This window comes from Phascolarctos cinereus, unplaced genomic scaffold (assembly GCF_003287225.1).
Source record: "Phascolarctos cinereus isolate Bilbo 61053 unplaced genomic scaffold, phaCin_HiC Scaffold_4;HRSCAF=312, whole genome shotgun sequence".
In the NCBI taxonomy this organism is placed as follows: Eukaryota; Metazoa; Chordata; class Mammalia; order Diprotodontia; family Phascolarctidae; genus Phascolarctos; species Phascolarctos cinereus.
In genome coordinates this window covers 299,214,556-299,240,551 of record NW_027555847.1, presented here as the reverse complement: position 1 = coordinate 299,240,551, position 25,996 = coordinate 299,214,556, and the positions used below count along the sequence as shown (strand labels likewise).

Sequence of the window (25,996 nt, the reverse complement as noted above, 5' to 3'; positions counted from 1 at the left end):
ATCTTTTTTCTTATATCACAGAAGTTTACCTCAGGAGTGGTTGCTTTTTCAGAAATAGTCTACTAAGTTGTCAACCCCTCTTTTTCTGCTGTGTGGAAAGGTGACCACATCACTGTAGGCAAAACTTCTCTAGCTCAAAGAGATGTTGTCTTCCATCAACTGGAGATTCGTTTGGTGAATAAACTTCTCTTTTAAAATCAAGTACCCCTGAGGCATTCATATATTAGTATGAAATACTTTGACTAGCTTATTTTCTTTTTAACATTTTTAAATTTTACTTTATTTTTGTTACATTTTAAGTTCCAAACTGTCTCCCTTCCTCCCTCTCTTCCCACTCCACTCTAGAGAAGGTCACCATTTGAGACAGATTTATAAACATATGTCAAACCATACTATGCATACTTCTATTTATTAGTTCTTTCTCTGGAGGTAGATAGAATCTTCCTTCATAGGTCCTCTATAATTGATTTTAGTATTTATAATACTCAGAGTAACTTAGTTGTTCACAATTATTCTTCAAACAATATTACTGTTATTATACACAACATTCTCAGTTCTGCTCATTTCATTTTTTGTTATTTCATGCAAGTCTTTCCATGTTTTTCTAAAATCAACCAGCTCATCATTTCTCATAACAGTAGTATTCCATTACAATCATATACCACAACTTGTTCACCATTCCCCAAGAGATGGGTATCCCCTCAATTTCCAGTTCTTTGCCACCACAAAGAGAGCTGCTATAAATATTTTAGAACATATAAGGGTTTTTTTCCTCTTTTCCCTAATCATCTTAGGAAATAGACCTAATAGTGGTATTGCTGGGTCAAAGGGTATACACAATTTTATAACTCTTAGGGCATAATTCCAGATCACTATCCAAAATGGTTTGGTCAGTCCACAGTTCCACCAACAATGGATTAATGTCCAAATTTTTCCATATCTCCTCCAAGAATTGTCATTTTCCCCTTCTATTGTCTTAGTCAATCTCATAGGTATGAGATGGTATCTCGAAGTTGTTTTAATTTACATTTCTCTAATAATGATTTAGAGCATTTTTTCCATATCACTATTTGTAGTTTTGATTTCTTCATCAAAAAACTGTCTATTCATATCCTTTGATCTTTTTAACATTTCAATGCAGAAATGGGTGGTTTTGATTCAATTTGAAAAAGGGTAATTTCAGATATGAAGCATTTAAAGGAAAGGAAAGCCTGGATGAGTTATCAAAGTCTAAAGAGAGTACAGTATGATGGCAATGGATGCCTGACAAAAGGAGATAGGAAAAGAGTGCTGGAGCAAATTTATTCTGCCTTCCCCCAACTGCCATCCCCTTGGCCAATTCTATAATTGCTTATCTTGGGATGATATGAACCTAGTTTTCTAGTCTATAAGTCTAGAAACTAGATTCAATTGTCCTGTACTTTCTTTTTGCTTTTAGGCAATTGGGGTTAAGTGACTTGCCCAGGGTCACACAGCTAGTAAGTGTCAAGTGTCTGGTCTGAGGCCAGATTTGAACTCAGTTACTCCTGACTTCAGGGCCGGTGCTCTATCCGCTGTGCCACCTAGCTGCCCCTGCCCTGTACTTTTTAAATGGCTCCAAAATAGCACTAATATTGTGAAACCTGGATAAGGGAGCATATTTTTAATGTTCTGTCTCCTAAGATCTATGCAACTGGTTTTTTTGGACCAATAGCGGAAACAATGACTTTAAAATATCAGCACTTCAGGAGCAATACCAATGAGGTTACAAAATACACAACACATGTATTTTGCCCTCCTCACTGCTACAGAATCATCATGAGCTCAAAGCCCAATCTTTAAAAAGCAAAGCTTTCAGTTTGCCTGACTATGCTTTCTCTAATAATATAAATGAAGTATACATGTAGTAGTTTGATACAGAACTTCTATATCTCAGTCCCCAAATCAAGGCCTTTCACAAAGCTTTTAATAATACAGTCCCACGCTCAGGGAATTATAGGCAAAGTTTAAAATCATTCCTCTTTTCCTCTCAACAAATTTCTGTTCCTTTCTCTGACTGTGCGCATGCAAATTCTATTAATGCTAATGGAAGAGATGCACGTGCATGAAGACTAGAATATATCTATAAATCACACTTTAATCTTTAGCTCTATAACTCTGGCTCCTGCTCAAATGATACATGTGCCTCAAATACACACTGTATGTCTGCTTGTTCCTGCCTCAATATTAAAATTTATTCATGTATTTTTAGTTGTTATTACAACATTTGGCCAACAAATTTTCTTATTATTATTGTTATACATGTGGTAGGTTTGAACTGTATGCTGGGTGCCATCACAAACATTCCTGATTTATTATGATGTAATTAGATTGTAAATTCAGTTCCTGACCAGGTTATATTTGTTTAAAATATGGAGATTTTCGGTTGTTTTCCACCTGGTTAAACATATGCAATAAAGCAAAAACATTCAAACAAAATCAATATGGGTAACCTGGAAGCTTGCTTCTCTGAGTTTGGGGTTTATATAAATATCTTACTATTATTTGCTTCAAAATGCAATTATTCCATTGGTGGGTATGTCCTCCATCAACACAGATCATGACCTCTCTTCCCCTTAAAGATGGTCTTTGTGAGCAGAGGAAGAAAAAAAAGTCATCACCTCATGGCTACCAGACTAAGTGATGAACATGATTTCACTTAGCTGAGATGGTAGTATAGCCTTTGAAAACCCAAGATCACCACCAAGCCATAATGAGGCATCATGAAAGCCAATATTTAATGAGGGATACTTTTTTGATGCAAGTAGCTGGACCAGAAGTCTTGTAATGGTCAAGATATAAAATTGGAGAAGTGGGAAGGAAATAATGTGAGACAGGAAAAACAAAAGAGGAGGAAGACAATGGCAGCTGTATCCTTACCTTTAATATCATATCCAGTTTCCATACACAGAAGTACAGTGCATCCCAAAGCTATAGTGAACTTCCCTAGAAGCTTTCTGAGTGATCATTTGGTTAACTAGGAGCTCAACAAATTATAAGAGCAGGCTTCTATAATGACCAAAGAGTTATGGGAGAAGTGTTTCTTTGCATATAGTCTTCCTGCCAAGATTTATTTATGCTGAAGAGTAGTGTTGAGAGTTTGAGAAAAAGTAACTCAAGTTGGAGCTCAATCTAGAAGGAATTAAAATCTAGAACTATGACACACTTCCTTCAAGGAGACTCACAGCCAGAAAATTTTAATCACATCCTACTAAAAACAAAAAATGGTAGGGGTGCTAGAGCCTAAGTAGAAAGCTCAGTGAAATCAGCATGTGGAATTTCCAATTAATATGTACTCACAATCCACAAGAAATTTTGCTTGAGGCTATACTCTAAAAATGTTGATATTTGGGCAAGAGTTACGGCTACCTATTGACTTGTGCTTTGGAGTTTTAGAGGATAGAAGATAGTAAGAGCCCAAAATACCACTCAGTTGAGAAACCTACCTCATAATTATAGTCTCAACCCAAAAGAGGAACAAGCATTAATATAAAGCTCTAATTCACTATTGGCCATCCAGCCAAAATATAGAGTCCTGCTATGAAATCTTGGTGTTCCTAGAAAACACAAGTGTACACACCAATGGATAACCATCCCATGTCAAGAAGTTGGGGGACTGGGTAGTTTATCACTACAAGATAACTCCAGAAAATGGCTGGTGACCTTCAAAGAAAATATATTACAAATACTTGTTGCCAATAAGGGACTAGTTAAGTTTGGTTGTTCAGTCATTTTTCAGTCATGTTTGACCCTTCATGACCCCATGAAGGGGTTTTCTTGGCAAAGATACTGGAGTGGTTTGCCATTTTCTTCTCCAGCTCATTTTACAGATGAGGAAACTGAGGCAAACAGGGTAAATGTCTTGCCCAGGGTCACACAGCTAGTAAGTGTCTGATGTCAGGCCTTCCTTACTGCAGGCCCAGTGCCACCTAGCCATCCATTTTGCCACCTAGCTGCCCTAGTCAGACTCCCTGGTGAATAAATAGATGGTCAGGAAAATAGGAGATTTGTGGGAATGAGTCTCACAAAGTCTTCCTAAAATAGTTTCAGCTGGACAGTTCTATCCACAAGATGAGCCACAGAGTAACAATCTAAAGCAAGAAATGGATGCCAAAGGGGGATCTCCCAACCCTCATGAGACACTGAATTGAGACATACCAATGGAGAATGCAGAAGGCTTCTAGGGCTGATCCAATCTATTAGCTCATTATTTTCTGGGTTAGGAAGAGGGGCCGAATTAAGAGGGAGTGACCTGTCTGCTACTTCGTCTTTGGAGGTCTCAAAGGCTTCCTATGGACCCTAACCCCTAGGAGATATAGCCCCATTCATCCTAGGTCACCCAGGAGCCCAAAATTGAGGCCAGTGAAACCATGGTGAGCTGCTCTACTGAAAAAAAAATTTGGGTTGTAGGGAGAACAGAATCAGGCATTTAGAAGTGGCAGTAATTTACAGCAGAGGCATTTGGACTATCCAGATAATGACGAAACTAGTTAACAACAACAGGTGAATATATCAACCATGGCTTAGGCTTACTGGATTCTGGGAAGATGTCACACATATAAAAAACACAGGTAAGATCTACTATATTTGAATTTTTTGTACATGGATATGGTACATGAATGAAGGAATAAAGCATTTATTGTGCTTCCTGGGGCCAAAGGATAAGCATTGGGATACAAACAGGAAAGTAAGATAACCTTGGCTCTCAGGGAGCTCACATTCTAATGGGGAAGGTACACATGTGGAATTTTCAGCTGCAAGTCAGATAGAAAGTTCCCATGGTCCTTTGGGTGCAGCAGCAAAGTAGATCATGATGCTTCTTCTTGAATGTCATTTCCACTGATAAAATCACATCAATTTCTGATGTTGAATCATTTGATGATTTCAAGGACTTTGGTGACAAGAACTTTCTTCCCAGGGTCTTTAATATATGTAGCTGTAGCTACGGACACTGGGCTGGCAGCATTAGTATACCCAAGACTCTTGGGTTCTAGGTCTGTAAGGTTTCAGCGAAGATTTCAGTCATAGAGTATTAGTAGTGGCTTGACTTACATGGCACATGCTGCATCCTGTCTTCACCTCAAGGTGCCCTGATGCTTTGGCTAGGTTGGCTTGCCTGCCTTGTAAGTGGCAGTTGGTTGACAGCTGGTGAGGATGGCTAGACCCTTTGCCATAAAAACCTCCTCCCATGGTGAGGGCTTCAAGGGCTGGGCTGGAAGATAGATCAGGGTTTTAGAGGGTATGCTCCCCATCCTGGGATTCTTGTGCCTCTCTGACTGTTGGTGATGGTTGGTCAGCAGCTATTGCTGGTGGTGATAAGGGGAGATTATCATTTCCACAATCATTTCTCCTCTTAATGCTGGCCACAGGTACAAAACCAGTGGTTTGAGAGATACTGCTATTCCCAAGGCTCTTGGGTTCAGGGTCCTAGGCTATCTTCATCAGAGTTCAAGGGGAGATAGTGGTAGTGGTGGTGGCAGATTGACTTGCCTGTCACATGCTGCTCTCTCAGGTTCCCTGCTGCTTCAGTCAGGCTGGCTTGTTGTACATGGATATGATTGCGTATGACTCATAAACTGTACATATGTGCCCATATGCAGAGATTAAAAAATGTTTAGGGAAAGAATGTAAGGAGGGACTGGCATTCTCTTTCTTGGGAGGAAGCTATTCCTTGGGATAGTGCCAGATTCTGAACCTCCCAGGTTCCACCTGAGTAGGAGCAACACGCTATATAAATGAGACCTCCCAAGTTTTACTTGAGCCCTCCAGGTCAAAAGGCAGCCACTGTATAAGGGTTACATTTAGTTCCTGCCCAAGGACAGACAGGGTCCCTTTGACCTTCTTGGACAGTGGTGGATATCAAGCCATCTAAAGAGTAAACAGTGCCACACAGGAACAATGGATGATAAAAGTTCTGATCCCTCCTATCCCTGTTCACCACCTACTCTCCTTATATCCATATCAGGTAGCCAGGGAATCATGTTGCTCTACCCAGAGTATATAGTAATTTAAAGCATGTGACCAAGATATCATTTACTTTCATCAATCTAAATTTCAGTTATCATCCAAAGGCACTTTTTTTTAACTGAAATAATTGTTTGTGTGTCATAATTTAAAGATGTTTAGCTGGAGATTTGACAAAAATTACAGTTTTTTCAAAAAGTTTTCTGGAATATTTTTAAAATACACATTTTATATTTGTTTAGGATATTGGATTTTTTTTTAAAGTCGTATCTACATAAAGAGAGGCAGAGTAGTATAGTGGATAAAGAGCCAGCCTCAAAGCCAGGAGAATTTGAGTTCAAGTCCTGCCTTTGACATACATTGGCTATGTGACACTGGGCAAGTCATGTAACATTTCAGTAATCTAGGCAATTTTCTAAGAAGGTAAGTAGTAAATGAAATGCCAACCTGCATTGGTAGGAGAAGTTTACCCACCTGGGAGCTCCTTATACCAATGAAATCCCAGGTCTAATCTCTATCCCTATACTGGCTTATCTATAGCAAAACAAAACTTGATACTTATGAAAGACCGTACAAACAGAGAAGGGCCACCTTCCTAACTATGTCAACCTAGTTTAGTCTGAGGAGTTTTGTTTAGAAAGATAATTGGTTGACTCCTGGCGATGTTTACAATCATAAAGGCAGTCCTAAATATCTAAGGTAAGGCCCTAAAAAAATCACCATAAGTTCTGGGAAAGGTTTTCATGGAGAGCTGAGAGATCCAAGAGAGGGTGAGGTAATCAGGAAAAGACAGAACAACATGAGACAAAGAGCCTGTGGTGTCAATAAACCTTACGGCAATGTGGGATGTCTGAAATGTAGTTTGTAAATATTTAGAGTATCTGTGATTTCTTCAGGGTGGGTACTTCCTCTACTGCAGGCCTTCTAAACATTCTTGGTGTCACCAGAGCTCTTTGACCAGATGGTGAAGCCTAGGACCCCTTCTCAGAATAATATGCCTAGATTCAGAATTGAAGGAAATACTTTCACTTCAGTTAAGGGTTAATGAAAATAAAAATGTAATTTTTTTCCCATCCAAGTTCACAGACTCCATAAAATCTATACATGGGCCCCCTGGTGTCATGGACCCATGCCATATTAAGAACCCCTGCACTACTATCTTTGGCCCTTCTCTGCCTTTTTTAGTGACCAGCTTCTGGTGATGAGCCTCCAAATTTAACTAAGCTGGTGCTTGGAAAACAGAAATACATCCAAACTCTTGAGCTGAATTCATAGCTAGGCAGTAGGTTTCTCTCAATATTACTGGCCAATTCTCAAAGACTTTGCAGACCTTAGTGGAGATCAATACTATAAACCTTTGAACCTTATATTGGGAAGTGAGGCGGAGACAGAAATGACACTGGACTAGTACGTACTATATTAACACAATTTAAAATCCTCTACCCAATGGAAAATAAAGGGAAAAAATAGTATTATGTATTAATACAAATGCTATTAGATATTTTAAAAATAAATTATCCACTAAAAAAATTGTACTTATATTTTCTTTATATTTCTATTGCACAGTACTTTTTAAAAGTCCATTTAACTTAGCAGAAGTCAAATAGATCTCATACTTGATTATCCTATTTCAAATATTTAATTAATATTTATAATATACAAAAGTAAAATCATAGCTTTAAAATTACTATTATATAGATTTTAAAGGCAGCACTTTTAAGAGGTGTACATGCTGTTAAAAACTAAAAGACATAAGAAAAATCCATCTAATTTAGTAATATGAAATTCCTTCATTTCTAAATCAGACTCAGATTTTTTAAAAATCACAGCAAGAGGGCCCCCTTGTGGAGATCTAAAGTGTATTTTGTCCTATTTTTCTATTTCTTCTTTCTAACCTACAATACCATTTTGAACTGTCAGATTAAACACATTCTCCTTGACACAAATGAAGAGAGTCAGAAGTTTAAAAGATGAGTTGGCTGATTAAGTAATAAGGTTAGAACACTTATGGGTTGACTCTTTTATTTACAAGAGAACTTGTTTTTAAGAAACTCATAATTTCCATAGTTCTGTAGGATCTTCTGGCCTATCTGAAACCTCAGGTGTGGGTTTCCATCCAACAGGACAGGATTTGTCAGAGTTGTCAGAAATAAGGTCTATATTACAGGGTATTAAATGAAGGTCCAGAGAAGGACCTTTCATTCATGTTAATGCTTGGCAATTCAGGGTTAAACAAATATACAACACAACAAAATACAAGATGATGGTCCATGTCACCAAGGAAGATATCTCTCAAATTATTTTTATGACCTTAGAGAAAGAGCTATGATTGTCTATGTAGTTTATGTTCATAAATTCACAAACTATAACATGAAGGTGGGTCTAATAAATTATGCTGCTGATATGATATTGGCCCGCTGCTGTTCCATCTTAATTTATCAAATAGGGCCAGGTTCTGCAAAGGACAGGTAGAAGTGCTTGGCAATGACTACAACATGGAAGACATCCATGATCTACACGTTACCTTTATGTGTTACCTGAATATAGGTCTTGTGAAAACAATAACCAGAAACAAAGCATTTGGAGCCCATATGGTAGCTGTGAATGGTGACCTGCCTATTCTACAAAGTACTAATATGCTTCTCTAGCTGTGATTCAGAAAGCAGAAAATTCAGTGCTGAGTACATCATGAGCACCAAATGCTATGAATTATATCTAATTTTTATCTAATGTAGAAAGATGATGGTTAATCAATCAGCAAGTATTTTTAAGTGCCTATTATGTGCCAGGCACTATGCTAGGTATAGATATGAAAACAAAGAAAAACACAACAGGGGCAGCTAGGTGGCGCAGTGGATAGAGCACCGGCCCTGGATTCAAGAGGACCTGAGTTCAAATCCAGCCTCAGACACATAACACTTACTAGCTGTGTGACCCTGGGCAAGTCACTTAACCCCACTGCCTAGCCAAAAATAAATTTTAAAAAATAAAAACATAACAGTCTTCACCAAAAGAGAACTTAAATTCTATTTGGCAAAAGGGAGAAGAAACACATACAACACATACACATGTACACAGCTAGATGAACAGATTAGAGTGCTAGGCCTGGAGTCAGGAAGACCTGAGCTCAAATCCAGAACCCATACGCTAACAGCATTACCCTGGCAAGTCACTTACCTCTGCATGCCTCCGTTTCCTCAGCTTTAAAATGGGAGTAACAATAGCACCCACCCTCTAGGATTGCTGCGAGGATCAAATGAGATGATATTTGTAAGGTACTCAGCACAGTTCCTAGTATACAGCAGGTGCTTAATAAATGCCTGTTAACCTTCCTTTCTTCCTTCTTTCCATTAAAATAAATATTGTTAAAATGCAAATTGCAAAGAGTCACTAACATTTGAGAGGATCAGGAAAGTCATTGTGTTGGAGGTGGCACTTGAGATTGAGTTTGAGATTGAAGGAATCTAGGGATTCCACGAAGCAAAGCTGAAGGATTAGGAGACAGCCTATCCAAAGGCATAGGAGATAGGAGGTAGAATATCAGGTAGGAGGAACAACATGGAGGCCAGGAGGGTCAGGATGCAGAGTATGTGGAGAGAAGTACTGGGTGACACACAACAGGCAGTAAGAGTTTAATTGTGTAATGCACAAGTTAGGCTAGAGCCATACTGTGGAGGGCTTTAAATGTCAGAGAAGTTGGTATTTTTTTTTTCCAACAGAAGAAAAAAAAGTGTGTCGGAAAAGGAGTTAGGAGCTCAGAAATGTGCTTTAGGAATTACTATTTGGGGGCAGCTAGGTGGTACAGTGGATAGAACACCAGCCCTGAAGTCAGGAGGACCTGAGTTCAAATCCGGCCTCAGACCAAACACTTGACACTTACTAGCTGTGTGACCCTGGGCAAGTCACTTAAACCCAATTGCCTAAAAAACAAAAACAAAACAAAACAAATTAGGAATTACTATTTGACTATTATGTGGAAGATGGACTGGCAAAGAGAAAGACTGGAGTCAGAGAGACCACCTAGGAGGCTATTGCAATGGTCTAGAAGAGAGATGATGAAGATCTGAACTGGTGTGGTGGCTGGGTGAGTGGAGAGAAAAGAGCAGATGAAAGAGATGTTTTGGGAAGATGCCTATAAGAAAACAATTATCACATTACATAAAAAAAAATACTATTCCTAACATGAAGGATTGGAAAAGAAAGTTTATGCTGCTAAGAGAGAAACTAGTCAATTACAAAAAAAAAAAAAAAAAGTTGGGTTTTTTAACAGTGGAATTGTCCCCAATATGACCCAGAAGAAAGACCTTATTACTAAGAAGGCAAGTTTCCTCGGAGTGCAGGAGCATGTACTCAATGGATAAACCGTCACAATCTGTAATTTCCTATGAAGATTTTCATACTAAGATAATAACCTCAGTGAACCAGGAAAAAAACCTCTTAATTGTGGCCATCAAAAACATTCTCCAGGAATATAAAATAAAGAACAAATTGTAAGCCATTCCGGTCTAAAAATATTAGACTCCTACAATAACATATTTTTCTAATCCTTCACTGAATAGAAAAAGTCATCCTTCCATTTGAAGAAATACATATGTATAGTGTATAAATGCACAGGTATACACATATATGTATATATGTATGAATGTTTCATCTATACATACGTGTATACATATGGGTATATATTGCATGTGTTGTATAGAATGACATCACTACAAGTCAAGGCTCATAGAAATATAGCAAGTTCAGAGAAGAGGCAGGATTGCCACAGCTGGGGGCTCAGAGCTAATTCTGCTTGAGTAAATCCCTACCAATTACACCACCTAAACTGATGAAACAGTGTAGCCAACAAAAATAAGTGATACAGCTGAGACATAGGGAGCTGTCCACTCTGAGGACCAAGGGACAGATTTGCGACTTGCCCAGAACCTGATCCTTCTGTTTGAATACGATCAGAAGAGTGGCTATCATTGGGTTTTCTGTTTGGTTTTGGTTAATTAGGCACTGGTAAGAATAGGCAAAATTGTCTGGAAATATGAAGGGCTTCCATTTCAGATATAGCTGTGTCTAAGCATACTCTTAAGATACAAAATACTTGAAGAGTCTGTTCTGGAAACATTTGGTAGGGTTGAGCTCAAAATCTCTATTTCAATGAAATGAGGATGAGCTATCAAATAGGAAGCACATGACATATCAATTGTGTTTTTTAATTTTTACTTAGTTATTCCTGTTTTGGGGAGTAAATAAATTATTAAACTAGGAAAGTCTACTTGTGAATTCTCTAGAAATCATGTGTTATTCATTTTGAAGGATTTTCTTTCTATAATTAACCAATTGCTGATATCACTTGACTTTGATTTTTCTCCCTCAGCAATGAACCACTGGCATTTATGTTTCTGAATCTTTGAACATTTCTATTACTTCTTATTTATCTTTGGCATTGTAGCAAAACTAACCAATTGGGCTGCTGAAGATTTTCCTTTCATATGAGTTGGGAATATTCTAAGAATTTTAAATACTTCCTTTTGATCTTCAAGGGGAAAAGAAACAATTGCTTTTAGATCCTATCCATTGCTTTGTAGTCCTTATCAATCCCTTAATACAAGTTTATTCCTTAAAAAAAAAGTGAACATTTGAAAATGAAGCAGGCATAAAAGTGAAATTTATAGGTGAGAGGAAGTGTGGTATAGGGCAAATAGCAAGAGACTGAGAATCAGGAGGACTGAACTTAGCCCTTGTTCTGCAGCTACATTTTTATAGTGCTTTATGGTTTGCAAAGCTCTTTACAAATATTATGTTATTTTATCCTCACAATATTCTGAGCCAATCGGGGCCCGAACAATGACCAAGTAGGGCTTGGCCTGGGATCTACTGTTGGCCAATCAATGAGAGCCAGAATGATATGTGTGTGTGTGTGTGTGTGTGTGTGTGCGTAAAACATAAAAGACTGGTTAATACTGTACCATTTCCAAAAAGCTTCTAACCCTAAATATGCAACATAAAAAAAACTCTAAAGAAAGATCTAGTCTCACTTTTGAATTCTTTTTTTTCTCTTGAGCTTCTTAAAAATGACAACTTACAAAAATATGTAACATTTTCATTTCTAGAAAATCTGCTCAGTCTTATTTCTTAAAATTCAGTTTCTTGTCCACATGCCTAATAGATCCCTGTTCTTCTCTGCTGACAATTTTATCAGAATACCATGGTCATTTCAGAGAGAAAAGGAAAAAAGTGGCGAGGCAAGGAAAGCAAGGGATTCAGTCACTTCACACAGAGCAGAGCTGAGGTGTTTAAAACTTTTTCCCCATTCCTTAGGTCGTAAGTCCCACCTACTGTGCATTTCAATAGCAAGTTTAAAGGAGGAAGCTGGTGGGCTCTTAGGATCAGGCAACATGCAAGAAAACAGTCAAAAGAAGTCCCAGCAACTGAATAGGAAGGTGTTTTCATATCTTTTCTTTACCCAATAGATGATGTGTCAAATTTACTGTGCATCTGAACAGAGTGGTAGATTTTTGACGAGGGGCATGAGAGAGGTGGTAATTCACCAAACTGAGGAGCCTTTAGGATATGGAGGAGGAGGCAAAGATAATGCATCAGGTTGAAGGGCATAATGAAGAAAAGAGAAAAGCAAGTCTAGCATGGGCACTGACGTGGAGAAAAAGCAGTACCTTCCCCAAATCCCCATGCAAAACTCACTATTCAAATGTACAAAAAGATGATAGCCTATCACTTACCTCTCCAAGAAGAGAGGGGCCAAGCAAGACACTTCAAAACAAAAAGGAACTTTAATTACGAGTATAACCCTCCGCAGCTTTGGATTTGAGACTTTTTAGAAGGCGTATTGATCAGAAAGGATTGTATCTTCTTTGTTTAAGCAAAATAGTTTTCACTGAACAATGTATCATATAAACACCAATTCACCCCATTACCAGTCAGTCACCCTACAGTAACCATGCCTTTAATAGGCAGGGAAGCGAACAGGGAAGGGTATGAGAAGTATCTGTGGGGTCAGGGAGAATAACTTATTTCAAAGGGGAACAATAGCTGAAGAACCTAAAGAAGCAGCATTTCCTGGCCAATATCCTGATGCAGCCGAATTCCTCAGAGATTTTTCTTTTGGTCAGTTGATAGGAATAGGATATGGTCAAGTTGTTAAAGAGACAGAGACAAAGACCCCTAAAAAGTTGCTTGGTTTTTCTAATTTGTCAAAAATTCATTTCCAAACATGAAAAGTACTTCAAGTACTTAAAAGAACAGTTACAGAAAACTGGAAGAGCTGGGAGCGAGGGAGGGGAAGCCATTGGTCATTTCAGTAATACAGAATAAGTGTGGTCCCACAGAAGGTAGGAGGGGTGTGTTATTAGCACAGATGACTGCACAGCCCTCCTCATTTCAATTCAATTCAATTCCATGTCATGGCATCACCTCCCTGATGTCATGGTCCTCTTTGAGAATGGACAAACAACAACAACAATCCTCACAACAACCCTGGGAGACAGGTGCTATTTTTCCCCCACGTAACAGTTCAGGAAACTGATGCGGGCAGACGCTAAGTGACTTGCCCAGGATCACACCTGATCCTGGGCACCTGAGCACCTGAGTCTGAATTTGAATGCAGGTCTTTCTGATCCCAGGTCCATCATTCTATCTACTGCACCACCTAGCTGCCAACTAGCTGTGTGACTTCAGACAAGTCACCTCACTCCCTCTGGACCTCAGAATACTTATCCATAAGAGAAATGGACTAGATGATCCCTAAGATCCCTTCTAGCTTGAAAATTCTGTGACCTGGGTTCTAGAACTAGCTCTGATACTAGCCATGTGATCGTATGCAAGTCATACAACATGTCTTTGCCTTAGTTTCTTCACATGTAAAAGAAAAAGGGGTCAGATTAGATCACCTCTACATCTAGCTCTAATATCCTCTGGTTGTCTAAGATACTTGGAAATTCAGTGATTATTTTATTTCCTTATAAAATCATATAACTATTTAATATTACTACTACTGTGTACAGAAAGAAAACTAAGAAGACTTGACTTGTGGTAAATTCTATACGTCTGTCATTATTCACATATTTCATGTTGAGATTTACTGAAATGAATAATACTCAAGTTAATTAAACATGAAAGAGAATTAAGATTATTTGGAGATGTACTCGAAACTTTTCTAGCCCATGAGACTAGCAGAGCCTTTGGAGTGCCAGGGTCACCCTCACAACAGGATGTGACATTAGACTAGGATTTTAATGGAGGTATAAGTAGATAAGATAAATGGATGCTTAACTAAATAAGATTAACTTTTTTTTTTGACTGGAAGTGACCTTAGAAATCCAACTCCTTCATTTTAGGAATTAAAACACTTGGCATATGTACCCAAAGAAATGTTCAGGGCCACAGGGTTATTAAATAATTATTTCATTTTAGATTTTGTTTTATGTACCTCTTTTTAAACAATATGCTCTACTAAAGGTATTTAAAGGTTTCAGTCCAGTAAATATGAAAGTGAGCCTAGGTCCTAACAGTAAGAAAGTATATATCTAATCTTGGGAATATAATGGCTGGCAAGTAAATTTTATCAATGTTTTAACATCAGTAATAAAGCCAGCAGTTAAATTCAAGAAAGTTGATTCTCTTTCATCGAGAATAAAAGGAAGAACTAGTGCTAAATTGCACTGGGTAGTGAAATGGCTTTACCTGATGGGGGGGGGGAGGGTAGGTACTATATATCTAGCCATGCACTTTTATGTCACTGGGATTCTATAAGATAATATATTCTGTAAGTTCTACCCCTAAGAGGAGGGACCACTTATCCAGAGGTGGGGAAATAAGTGGACCCCTATCTAGGAGGCAGAAAAAAGGTGTATGTTATCATTGGTCCTTCAAAGTGTTTGCCAAAATAACTTGGCTAATAGGAACAAGAAACAGACCCAGCTGGGAACACAAATTCTTAATTAGAGTCAATGAGTCTGGAGATGTATGCTGTGAAGGACGTAGGTCTCTAGGCCCTTATGGCATTTATAGATGTAAAACTGAACCACCAAGAGCAGAACCAGCCAAACAGATCCAACTAGCAGAATATACTTGAGGCTACTAGCTCAGAGATCACTGAAGGCAAGAATTTCACAGAGGATTGAGGGAGTAAAGGTTTCTGGGTAAGACTGAGGGTAGTTTCAGTCGGCATGAAAGTTTTGAGGGCTAAAAAGGGAAGAGTCCTTACTTGTTGGCACTTTGGGAAAACAGGATAGTCTTTCCCAAGCCATATCAAGTGGGTTGGGGTGAGGTATCCTAAGCTGGGTGATTATAGGAAGAAAGTTCTTGCCTAAGCTCTGCCACACCCTATAATTGAAAGGTAGAGCAGCAAATTATAGAGGGCTGAGAACAGCAGCCTTGGCCAGCCAAGAAGGTTGCAAGGGGAAAAGAACCAAGTTAGTAACAAAGCTAAGACCAGGAAAAAGAAAGTGAGTAGGAGTGAACTAAGTAGAGTACAGAAGTTCACTAAGATAAACATCTTGGAGTTGATACTGAGGAAAAGGATTGACTATTAAGAATCTTTGTAATCTATGAAACAGTATTTGTTCTTATAACACTCACTGCCACTGCTGCTGCCACCAAACCTGTAGTACCTGCCTCACATAGCTGTGGTAAGAATCAAATGAGATAACATATGTAAGGTGATTTTCTAAATTTAAAGCTCTATATAAATGTCAGATATGGCGTTCTTTTTTATAAGACTTTTAGTAAGTCCTCTTTTTAATCATGTTCTGTTATTGGAAAGAGATAAAAGTAGAAGCTAAGACAGAGAAACCCTCATGGCCTTTCCTGTGGAGGCTGTCTAGGGTTCAGAAAATCCCAGAAAGCTAGTAGAAATAAATGGTGACAGCTATAATGATCAGCTGAGACACACCAATAAGCTAAAACCTAGAAGAAAACAGAGTTCTGGGCTAAAGAGTATTGCTCCTGTGGCAACACAACAAGTCATTTTCAACAGTTGAAAATTAGTGAGAAAGGTGACAAGGAGCTGTATTTCTTTTAATCACCCTCCAATTGTATATCTTATTTAAACATGTTTATGTTAATATTAGCTAATATTTATGCTTAATTATTTTTAAATTTTAAAAATATATAATTAGGTAGAAAAGCATGCTAAATTCTCTCTCTCAGCTTATGCCATACAGAAGGCACCATCATTTATCTCCTCACAGTCTACTTGCTGGCAAAATATGAAGTAAATAAATAATCTGATGAGAAGCCAAATAAACATCAAACAAAAAACGCCCCTGGCTTTTTTTTCCTATAATTTACTTGCAAGTGATTCGGGGAAAAAAAGCATCTAGTACAAGGGTTCTTAAACCTGCGATCTACAAACTTGCTTTTTTAATATTCTGATAACTACATTTCAATATAATTGGTTTCCTTATGTATTGTATGCATTTAAAAATATCACTCAGAGAAAGGGTCCATGACATATAAAAGGCTAGAATCCCCTCATTTTACAGAAGAAAAAGTTGTGGTTTAGTGAAATTTAACCAAGGTCAGGAATCTGAACTGAATGGAAGAGACTGAATCTGATAACATCAGTCAAACTGCGCTTGAGGTACTAGGCCAAAAAAAAAAAAAAAGGTTATCTTCACAGCACCACTTTTTTCCCAGGACCTCAAAAAAAATAAAAATTACAGGTCACCCACACAGCTCATAATGGGTGTAACTGACTGCACAAAAATTATCAACAATAATTAATGTGATAGGCCAGAATTCCCCCTTTATCACGGAGGTTAGGCTAAGTTGTTTTCCTAATATCCAAGGAAGCTATCCCCCAGTACCCCAGAAGTCTGATTCAAAATGTCTGACTATTAGCAGCTTTCTGGTATGCTCAGGCCGTATTGATTTCACTTCCAATTCATCTAAGGGCATAAAAAGACCCATACAATTTGGTTAGCTACCCCATTATTTTCCTCTTATTCTTCTCTCAGAGAAGAATTTCTGTCCTTAAGGAAAGACAGATGGGAGATAAGGATTCTTATCTGCCTTATCTGAGTACACATCCCAATTCTTGCTTCCAGGAAATCTGCCCCTGCTTAGTAAACTACATCAAATAGTGGATGAGGAAAAGGATAGAATCATAGTTAGAGCTGGAAGGGACCCTAGAAGTCATCTAGTCCAAAACCTCGTCATTTTACAGATGAGGAACTAAGACCTTGTGAGATTGTCACTTGCCCAGAGTAACAAAGCTATTAAGTGTCTGAGGCAGGATTCAAACCCAGGACTTCCTAACTTCAAGTCTAGAGATCTATCTGCCTCTTCAATTCAAAACACGTTTTAAAGCAAACTGGGAGCTCTTTTTTCAAAAACAAAGGTAACATACCTAGAAAGGAGGGTGAAATATCCTATAAAATGGCTGAACTGGGGAAACTGCAAAAGAGGTGCCTGCCTCGGGCATTAGCAAGGAAAAATACTGCTACGACCACAGAAAAAGAGAGATTGAGGTAATGATGCTGGGAAGGTATGAGGAATAAAGAAGGGGAGCAAAGGAAGCTCACAAATATTGGTGACCTCAACCTTCTTAGTGAAATTAGAGACTAAACTCTTGTAAGTTTGGGGATGGAGAACAGTGCAGCTGGGGAAAAGCCAAAAGGTTTAAACAAGCACTGTCAGGAGTGATCTGATCTAGGGAGCTAACACAAATAGAAGGAAAATCACTTGAGAATCAACAAAAGGGCCCAGCTAATGTCGTGTGGTATAAATTTGTAATGGATACTTTACCAAGGCTCCAAAGTTCTGGTGTGGGAACAAGGAAATAACAAGGTATGGGTTACCTAAGGAAGATGCTTTGAATGTCTGGAGGCAGATGACTTTAGGTTAGTAACTGGTCACTTAGACCATGGATAGAATAAATGGCACCTTAATTTTTTACTTACTATCTGCTTACACCTTACATTCCTGACCTATGAGTGACCTCATTGCCGAAGTCTTTCATTCCAAAAGTTTATGGGTATAGATAAGCCATCTATAAAACCAGAGGAGCAGGCCCGCATCCCTATTTTACAAGGTCAGCCAGGAATTCAACCAACTTTTCTCTCCTTTCCCCTTTTTCACATTGCAATTTCAATTGGTCCTTACCCTACATTTTTGCTGACTTTTAGGAACTGCTAGAGTTTTAAGCAAAAGTCCCAACAGCACCAGGAGAGTAAATATCCCAGAAAATTGTACTAACTTCTCCTAGAGCAGCTTTCACATAAAGGAGATAACTTCCAAATTTACAGTCATCCCTGTTCCCATGCCCCCATGTTGTCTTCCAATTAAATATACAACATTTGGATAAACAGGTATCCTAGACCCTTTTTTTTGGCTTATTAAACTCTCAGTTGTCATCATTTTCCTTCTTTTTCCTCCCTTCTGAGACAGTTCCTTGGAAAAAAACAAAACTGCCCAGCAACAAAAACTGTGATTCATTATGCTGACTTGTTCTATGTATGTGTGCATATTACCTTAAATTTGTTTTTCTTCTTCACTCCCTTTGGGAAAGGCCACTGTAAGCCTCCATTCAGGAGAGAGCCTCCTTCCCTGAGATGAACATATATATATATATATGTAAGAATTTTTGTGCTTTCTCTTTTGGGACATCCTTGAGGGAAATCCTTCTATGCTTTTTCTGACAAACTAAAGTATAGCAGAAAACCCATAAGCATCTTCTGCTTAAAAGAATGTTTTGGTACAGGTCACTCAAATCGGTGAACCAGTTCCTTGAAAAGATCTGTACTAATGAACTTCTGAATTTTCTACTCTGTAAATGAAATGTATTTAGTTAGAAAGTCTTTTGTATTAGATATATGTGTCTGAGTGTATGTATATAGAGACAAGTGTATAGGGATAGAGATTGGATGTGTGTTTCACAAAGTTCCTATATCAGGTTATCAGGTCTTTCCTGATCCCTCCAGTTGCTAGTGCCTTCTCCTCCATTAAAAAAAAATATATCTTGAAATACATACATATATATATATATATATATATATATATATATATATATATATGTGTGTGTGTGTGTGTGTGTGTGTGTGTGTGTGTATGAATGTAAGATTCTCATCCAATGAACTCAATAAACAAGGACATAGACATAGTTCTAGAACTGAATCACGTCAACCTTTATATTCTCACTCTAAATGAAGCCATAAGATAGAAGGAAACTGTAGCTGACAAGTTTTTCTTGGAATGGCAAAGGAATCAGTGAGTCCAAAGGCTACAAGAAATACCACTTCACAGGGTATTCAGTCAGCTCAAATTACAGTGCTCACGGTAAGTATTTGCAAAAAGATAATAACTACTGTTTTGAGCAAATCTCTTCACTACTTGGGCCTAAGATTCATTATCTTTAAGATGGGGGAAAACGAGGAGGAAATTGGACAAGATGTGAGGTTCCTTCCAATTCTAACATTCTCTGATTTAAAGCTAATTTTTATCTTTGCATATGAATACATCTGATTTTGTAATGTACAGTACTTCAAATGAAATGACTTTTCCATAAGAGATGATGAAAGGGCCAGTTTCAGAGGAAACTGGGAAGATTCTAAGAACTGATACAGAGCAAATGAATAGAAACAGAATAGTTTATATAATGACATTATAAAGATAAACAGCATTTAAAGACTTTAGAACTCTGATTAATGCAATGATAAACCATGGGAACAGACGTAAGATGAAACATGCCGCTCATCTCCTAACTGGTGAAAAACTTAAAAATAGAAACATAAATTTTGGGGCATGGTCAATGTGGAAAGAATTTGTCTTATTGGACTTTGTATGTTTATTTCTTTTGTTGTTGTTCAATGGAGGGAGGAATGAGCTGTGAGAGGGGCAGGTTACAGATGCATTTAAAAAATATAAAATTCTTACTATGTGTCAGTCACTGTGTTGGGTGGTGGGAATACAAAAGCAAAAATCAAACAGTCCCTGCCCCTTAAAGAGCCATACTGGATGGTCTCAGGCTATAGATGGAGGAGCTCAACAAGGATTTTGAAAATCAAATAAGAGAAGTAGAGGAAAAACTGGGAAGATAAATGACAGTGATGCAAGAAAATCATGAAAAACAAGACGACAGCTTGCTAAAGGAGACCCCCCAAGAAAAAATACTGAAGAAAATAATACCTTGAAAAATAGACTAGACCAAAGGGCAAAAGAGGTCCAAAAAGCCAATGAGGAGAAGGCCTTAAAAAGCAGAACTGGACAAATGGAAAAGGAGGTCCAAAAGCTCACTGAAGAAAATAAGACCTTAAAAATTAGAATGGAGCATATGGAAGCTAATGATTCTATAAGAAATCAAAAAATTATAAAATAAAACTAAAAGAATGAAAAATAGAAGACAATGTGAAATATCTCACTGGAAAAACAACTGACCTGGAAAATAGATCCAGAAGAGACAATTTAAAAATTATAGGGCTACCTGAAAGCCATAATGAAAAAAAGCCTAGACATCATCTTTGAAGATATTATCAAGGAAAACTGCCCTGATATTCTAGAACCAGAAAGTAAAACAGAAATGGAAAGAACCCACTGATCACTCCCTAGAAGAGATCCCCAAAGGAAAACTCCCAGGAATATTGTAGACAAATTCCAGAGCTCCCAGTCAAGGAGAAAACATTGTAAGCAGCCAGAAAGAAACAATTCAAGTACTGTGGAAACACAATCAGGATAACACAAGATTTAGCAGTTTCTACATTAAGGGATCAGAAGGCTTAGAACATGATGTTCCAGAGGTCAAAGGAGGTAGAATTAAAACCACCTATCCAGCAAAACTGAGCGTAATTAATGAGGGGAAAAATTTGACTTTCAACGATGGTATGTAATGCATTCTTGAGAAAAAAACAGAGCTAAAGAGAAAATTTGACTTTCAAATACAGGATTCAAGAGAAGCATGAAGAAGTAAATAGGAAAAAGAAATCATAAGGGACTTATTAAAATTGAACTGTTTACATTCCTACATGAAAAGATGATATTTGTAACTCATGAGACCTTTCTCATTAGGGTTGTTGGAATGAATATATATACATATATATGTATGTGCATATACATATACAGAGAGAGAGAGAGAGAGAGAGAGAGAGGAGTCAGAGGGCACAGGTTGAGTTGAATATGAAGGGATGATATCTAAAAAATAAAATTAAGAGGTGAGAGAGGAATGTACTGGGAGAAGGAGAAAGGGAGAGGTAGAATGGAAGAAATTATCTCACATAAAAATGACAAGAAAAAGTTTTTACAGTGGAGGGGAAGAGGGGAAGGTGAGAGGCAATGAGTGAACTTTACTCTCATCATATTTGGCTTAAGGAGGGAATAACATACACACTCAATTGGATATGGAAATCTATCTTACCCTACAGGAAAGTAGGGAGGAAGGGGATGGGGGGGCGGTGATAGAAGGGAGGGCAGATTGGAGGAGGGAGTAATCAGAAGCAAATACTTTTGAGGAGGGACGGGGTCAAAGGAGAGAACAGAATAAATGGGGGGTGGGATAGGATGGAAGGGAAATGTAGTTAGTCTTTCACAACATGACTATTATGGAAGTGTTTTGCATGACTACACATGTATAACCTATATCAAATTGCTGGCCTTCTCAATAAGGGTGATGGGGAGGGAAGAATGGAGGGAATTTGGAATTCAAAATTTTCAAAACAAATGTTAAAAGTTGTTTTTACATGTAACTGGGAAATAAGATATACAGGCAATGGGACATAGAAATCTTACCCTACAAGAAAACAGAAAGGGAAGGGGATATGAGAAGGGGAGGGGGGGAACAGAAGGGAGGGTACATTGTGGGAAGCGGAATTCAGAATGTACACCACCTTGGGGTGGGAGGAGGGGAGAGATGGAGAAAAAATTTGGAACTCAAAATCTTGTGGAAGTGAATGTTGAAAACTAAAAATTAATTTTTTTTAAAAAAGAGCCAAACTGGAATAAGATAGTGCATATAAGGTTTTTTAATGTTAATTGCAAGCTTATGAATTGATAGAGAAATCTCTTTAGAATTCAGTAAGAGACTCTAAATTACATGTATACATATACATACATATATTCTAACTGTACCTATAGATATAGATATGTGTACTACTCTGTGCCTTAAATGCAATGTTAGAAATTAATGAGGATGAATTATACTGGAAATATGGCTCAGGAACAAGGAATAAGATAGTCCAAAGACTTGTAGACTACATAGGTTAAAACCTCTTGTTGTGAATACCATCTTTTGTTGACGACTCAAAAGACATTGTACATGAAGAACATAAAAAAAAAACAACAAAATGAAATTATTTTTAACAGAGAAACAAATCAATATTGATATAAAAGTAACCACTGACTAGTTAAAGTGCACTTCAAAATTATCACAAATGCTATGATAAAAATGAAATAAAAAATATGACATGTAAATAAACTAATTCCAAGCTAATCTATTTAATCAAGTTATTGACACTAAAAATGGAAAGTGAATGAGAAAAAGGACATTAACAGTGATTAAAATAATTCCATACAGAACCTTAACCAATGTAAATCAGCAGCCACAGAAAAGGTGACCTGAGTTCTCCCTTAGTCAGCAAACACTTAATTCACTTTCCAAGTAGAGAAATATGACATCCAAGAACAATATAAGTTTAGAATAAAAGCTTGTTTGTAAAGTCTAATGGAGAAAGATAGTGAAAAATTTTAAGTAGTATCACCTCATGAAATAGTGAAAGCAAAGGAGGGAAAAACCAGAAAGTTTGGTTTAAGAACCAACTAAGCAAAGTCATCCTAAGGGCATTTAAGGATGAAACTGTAAAGACAACAAAAAGATGAAATATGGGGAAGTTCTATAAAAGGTGGTTTGTTTTTTTAAATAACAAAGTTTTCCGCAGTAACAACAATGAAACCACTGTGCTTAGATTCTAACATCAGTCCTTGATGTGCTTATAAAAGTAGTAATGGCACTAAAGAGAACAAAGATGGGAAAATAAGCTGGACTAGAACAAGAGTACACAGGGTAAAGTCCTTTTCCTTGCTAGAGGTAACACAACTGTGAGTTGTTCAGGGATTGATTTCCAAGCAAAAAGGTGAGATTGAGAAAGAAATTACATCAACTGGATATAAAAATAAAACTCTACCACACATTTTAAATTGTAGATTCATATGGATATGAGATGTTTTAGTTTAAAGATAATCTGTTAGCAACAAACATTTAATAGTATGCCCACAATGTACTAGAAGCTAATAGCCAATCATCAACAAAGGATTTAAAATTTAATCATTCTGATGAAGGATACATGGATAAAAACATAAGTTCAAACATAATTTTTTAAAAACTATACTTGAGTCTTAAACACAAATCAAAACAAGTTATAAATACTAATAAAATAAATCTTTTATTAAAATGAAAGTCAAAAACTTTTTACATTAAAACTAAAGTCACAACTAAAATAAACAACTTCAAAAGAATTCCCATAACATGATTTAATTTTAAAACTGTATATAAAGTTATAATACAAATGGACTGGTACTCAAACATTTTAATAACTTAACATTTTTGTCATCTAAGAAACTTAAGGACATACAAAATAATGAAATTTCATTACAATAAAGTATTTATTTTGGTCCTTTTGGAAAAACTAACTTGGCGTTGGTTTTTTTGCATGGCTCCAGGTGTGAAACAGACTGCAAGGTGATAACTCCAACATGTACAGCCATTGAGCCTGTTTTTAAGTTCACTCCTTTCTTGCAATTCTTTAAATGTCTCCTGTCATAATAGCAATGAACTCCTCTTGATTTACTGTGAAAGACAACACAACAGTCAGAAAAATGATTAACTTATGATTTTTTAACAGGCTAAGAATAATATCACACAGGTAAATAAAAAAGCTATGTAATATGTAAATTAAAAATAAAGAGACATAGCCTTTTTATTACTCAGTTAGCAAGTCAAACATGCCTATTACAAAAAAAAATCTGAGTGTAAAACTCAAACAAAAATTTTGAGTAGAATAGATACACAACAAAACCTCACTAGATATGCCCTGTATGATAGCAAGTATTACATTTATTCAATTTAACTGGGGACAATTTGTAAAAAGGCTGAATGACAAGCTATTAAGAAAATAAATTAAATTAAAGCAATAAAATACACACAAGAATTAAACAAATGTTCAATAACTTACCTCTATACAAGGCTTTGCAATTTACAAGGCACTTTCATATATATAATCTCAGAGAATCACTGATCAGAGTCGGACCCAATCTTAGCAGTCATCTAAAACATGAATTTGCTTTAGGTAGTTACATAGTGCGGTAAATAAAGAATTGAGTCCAGAATCAGAAAGACCTGAGTTCCAATCTGGCTTGAATGACCCTTGGCACATCACTTAAACCTCTTTTAGCCTTAGTTTCCTCATCTGTAAAATGGGGATAACAATAGCACCTACTTCTCAGTGTTGAGATAATACTGCACAGTGCCTGGCACAGAGTAAGTACTTAATAAATGTTTGCTCCCTTCCTTTTCTCTTTACAATATCCCTGAGTCCCTGACAAGTGACCATCTAGCTTCTACTTCAATACCTCCAATGGTGACAGGGAACTCTCTAACTCATAATTCAGTTCATCCCATTTTTGGCATCTAGAATTGCTAGGAATTTTTTCCTTATACAGAGAGAAATTAGATTATAAAACTATTACATTGTAAAACTCCTTGAAGTCAGGGATAAGGTAATTTTTCACCTTTGTATTTCTAATTCCTGGCATACAGTACCTTTGCACACAGTAGGTGCTTAATAAGTTTGCTGAAATGAAATTTACCTACTTGTAACTTTTGAAAATAAAATTGTATTGGTATCTTTTGTTTTTTATATCATCTACATTTACCAATGTATCCCCCTAGGCATCCTCTATAACAAAGGGAAAAAAAACCCAAAACCAACCAATGTGACCATTCAGTATATGCAGTGTTCCACACCCATAGCCCCCAACCTCTGCAACAACAAAGGTGGGAGAGGAGGAGGTACTTTCTCATATCTCTTCTTTAGGATTGTTTGGTCATTATAATTTCACTGCATTCAGTTTTGATAGTTTTGTTGGTGGCTGTTCTTTCCATTTACATGGTTGTACATCATTGTGTGTGTATTTTCCTAGTTGTACTCACTTCACTCTTGCATCAGTACATAAGTCTTTTGATGATTTTCTGTACTCATAATATTCATCATTTTTTTACAGCACAGTAAAATACCATTACATTCATGTACCACAATTTGTTAAGTCATTGCCCAATCGACAGGCATACACTGTTTCTAGTTATTTGCTACTATAAAAAGTAGTACAGTACTGCTATCAATATACTGGTATGTATGGTACCTTTTTTTTTTTTATCACTGACCGTCTTTTAAGGTGAATCTCAGGCAACAGGATCTCCCGGATCAAAGGAAAGGAATATTTTATCTATGCTTTTCACAGAATTCCAGATTGCCTTCTAAAACAACTGATCCAATTCACAATCAATGAACAGTGTATTACTGTGACCATCTTTTCACAATACCTCCAACACTATTCCCCCAGTCTTTTATCTTTTCCAGTTTGTTGAGTTGTTAGGTAAGACCTCAAATTCGTTTTTTTCATTTCTCTTATTGAGAAATAATTGAGAAAATATTGAAAGGAAAATTGGAGAATTAATTCATATGGTTACTGGTTTCCAATTCTTCTTTTGAGAACTGTTCATTCAAAATGGAGTCTTCCTTAAAATGATAAGTAGCATCTACCTAAAACCTTCAGAAAGCATTATATCTAATGGGGATAAGCTAGAACGATTTCCAGTAAGATCAGGGGTGAAACACACATGTCCATTATCACCACTGTTGTTCAGTATGGTACCAGAAATGTTAGCTTTAGGAATAAGAGAAGAAAAAGAAATTGAAGGTATTAGAATAGGTAAACAAGCTATCACTCTTTGCAGATGATATGATGATATAGTTAGAGAATCAAGTAAAAAAACTACTTGAAATAACAAACAACTTTAGCA

At 37.0% G+C, this 25,996-nt stretch overlaps 1 protein-coding gene across 2 annotated transcripts in view; it reads right to left on the bottom strand.

The window, feature by feature from the left end:
- Positions 1-23,341: 23,341 nt before the first annotated feature.
- Positions 23,342-25,996, bottom strand: part of CETN3 (centrin 3) — a 43,137-nt gene continuing 40,482 nt past the window's right edge. The window contains exons 5-6 of one of the 2 annotated variants that reach the window (XR_013486111.1): positions 24,150-24,241; positions 23,342-23,764 (exon numbers count right to left, since the gene is read on the bottom strand). Coding sequence is in view for 1 of the 2 variants with exons in the window: in XM_021008259.2 (XP_020863918.1) it covers positions 23,721-23,764 (44 nt within the window). In the remaining variant the exon portion in view is untranslated. The remainder of the gene's footprint in view (positions 23,765-24,149; positions 24,242-25,996) is intronic. The other variant, XM_021008259.2, reaches the window with a different exon arrangement.